Below are 1,728 nucleotides of genomic sequence, written 5' to 3'. Positions count from 1 at the left end.
AGGAAGCGACCTATTCAGTTGAGTCCCTTAGAAAGAGCTAGCCTCAATCACTGCCTCGTCCAGTGATTGAGGCTAGCTCTTTCTAAGGGACCCAACTGAATAGGTGTTTTCCTTCACCTGAGGACGGAAACAGATCCAGTTTCCGAAACGTCGTGTTTTTATTTGTTATCTTAAAAACCAGGACGATGGATAAAGTCCAACAACCCAGAAGACTGCTTTCTTCAATCTTTGAAGTAGTTCTCAAAACTTGCTTTTGCAAATTCGTTCTTTCAAAACACCCAAATCATGACACTGTCTTCCCTGTTTATCATACAAATTGTAAATCAAAATTGGCACTTCATTTTATATCATGAAATCATGATGCAGAATTTCTTAAGTAAGGAAATATTTGTAAACACATTTTTAATATCTGTACCAATATTCAGGATTTTTGTAATGGCCTTTCTTAAGTTACTGAGTTACCACAAGGAAATCTGAGATTAGGTGTGTCATTTATCGTGAAGTAAAGTTACTATTTATTATTTTTAATAAAAACATGTGTAAACGGTACAATTTGATGTTGTTATTGTGCCCAAACTCAACATTATTATGGCAATTTTGACAGACTTGAGGCCCAACTCCATACAATCTCAGTTTTGTTATGAGCTGTTCTGAATATGGTGACAAAGCTCAAATCTTACAGAAGAATTCCTCTCTTCCAAAGTGCCAAATACGAGTTACTTGAGCCCTAAACAGTCAGTGTACTAACTGATTCAACTTTAACAAAAATTTAATATTTTTTATAGTTCCATTTTAAAACAGCTTTTAATCCTGCATAGAATTTATCAGGTTCTGTACATCTCTGAATCCGATCTGAATTCATCTTAATAATGCAGACCCAAAGGATTCAGTATAAATATAAACTATATGGCAGTGAGGTAGAATTAGCTGCTGTAGCAAGAAGGGAAAAATATGAAAGTTTGCACCCAGCTGCTGAACTGTCTTCTTGCTGATCACTAAACATATCATTATCACCTTTTTAACATGCTATAGTTCATTTAATATATTGATAGCATCTGTTGAGGGAAAACATCTGCCCAGAACTTATAATGAGCATTTCTGCATAATAAAAGTTACATATCAAGCAGTTAAAGGGTCAAAGAAAAATGTATCGTAATTTTATAGTTCGTAGCCAGCACTGGACAGTGGGACATGATCGATATGGAGCCACAGGACCATATGCATATTCAGGGGACCAGTGGGTTGGCTATGAAGATGTTGAGTCTGTCAAAGAAAAGGTATGTAAAAGTATATGTTTTCAAACTGGCAATAAAATATAATAATAGATCAATTTATCTGTATTACTTAAGAGCAGTTTTCGAACAAATGTAAATGCTGTATCTCAGCTTACATAAATAAGAAAACACTGGAACAAAGATAACCAATGTTTTCTGATATTAACATCTTGTGTCATGTCAGAGAATTCTAAATAATGGAACAAGGCTGCCCCACCCAAATACAATTTTTGTCATGTGTTAAAGACTAGACTCAGGGTTTGGATTGGTAATTGGATCTGTTCAACATGTAGCTCATAACTACAGACGTTTATAACATTATCACTAATCTACATATATTCTTGGAAAATCCTTATAGCACACGCTAAGTCTCAGTTTGTTATGTCTTCACCAGCCCTTTCTCAGTTTCCATCTTCAATAGGCGTCACTAGGTTATGTCTGCTTAACATGAAAA

At 35.0% G+C, this 1,728-nt stretch overlaps 1 protein-coding gene across 1 annotated transcript in view; it reads left to right on the top strand.

The window, feature by feature from the left end:
• Positions 1–1,728, top strand: part of LOC111873332 (probable chitinase 10) — a 97,447-nt gene that overhangs the window by 50,092 nt on the left and 45,627 nt on the right. The window contains exon 16 of the mRNA XM_023867973.2: positions 1,165–1,277. Coding sequence (XP_023723741.1) covers positions 1,165–1,277 — 113 coding nt within the window. The remainder of the gene's footprint in view (positions 1–1,164; positions 1,278–1,728) is intronic.

Source organism: Cryptotermes secundus, unplaced genomic scaffold (genome assembly GCF_002891405.2).
Source record: "Cryptotermes secundus unplaced genomic scaffold, Csec_1.0 scaffold317, whole genome shotgun sequence".
NCBI lineage: Eukaryota > Metazoa > Arthropoda > Insecta > Blattodea > Kalotermitidae > Cryptotermes > Cryptotermes secundus.
Note: the sequence above shows the minus strand (reverse complement) of the source record. Positions and strands in the feature narration are given on the sequence as shown.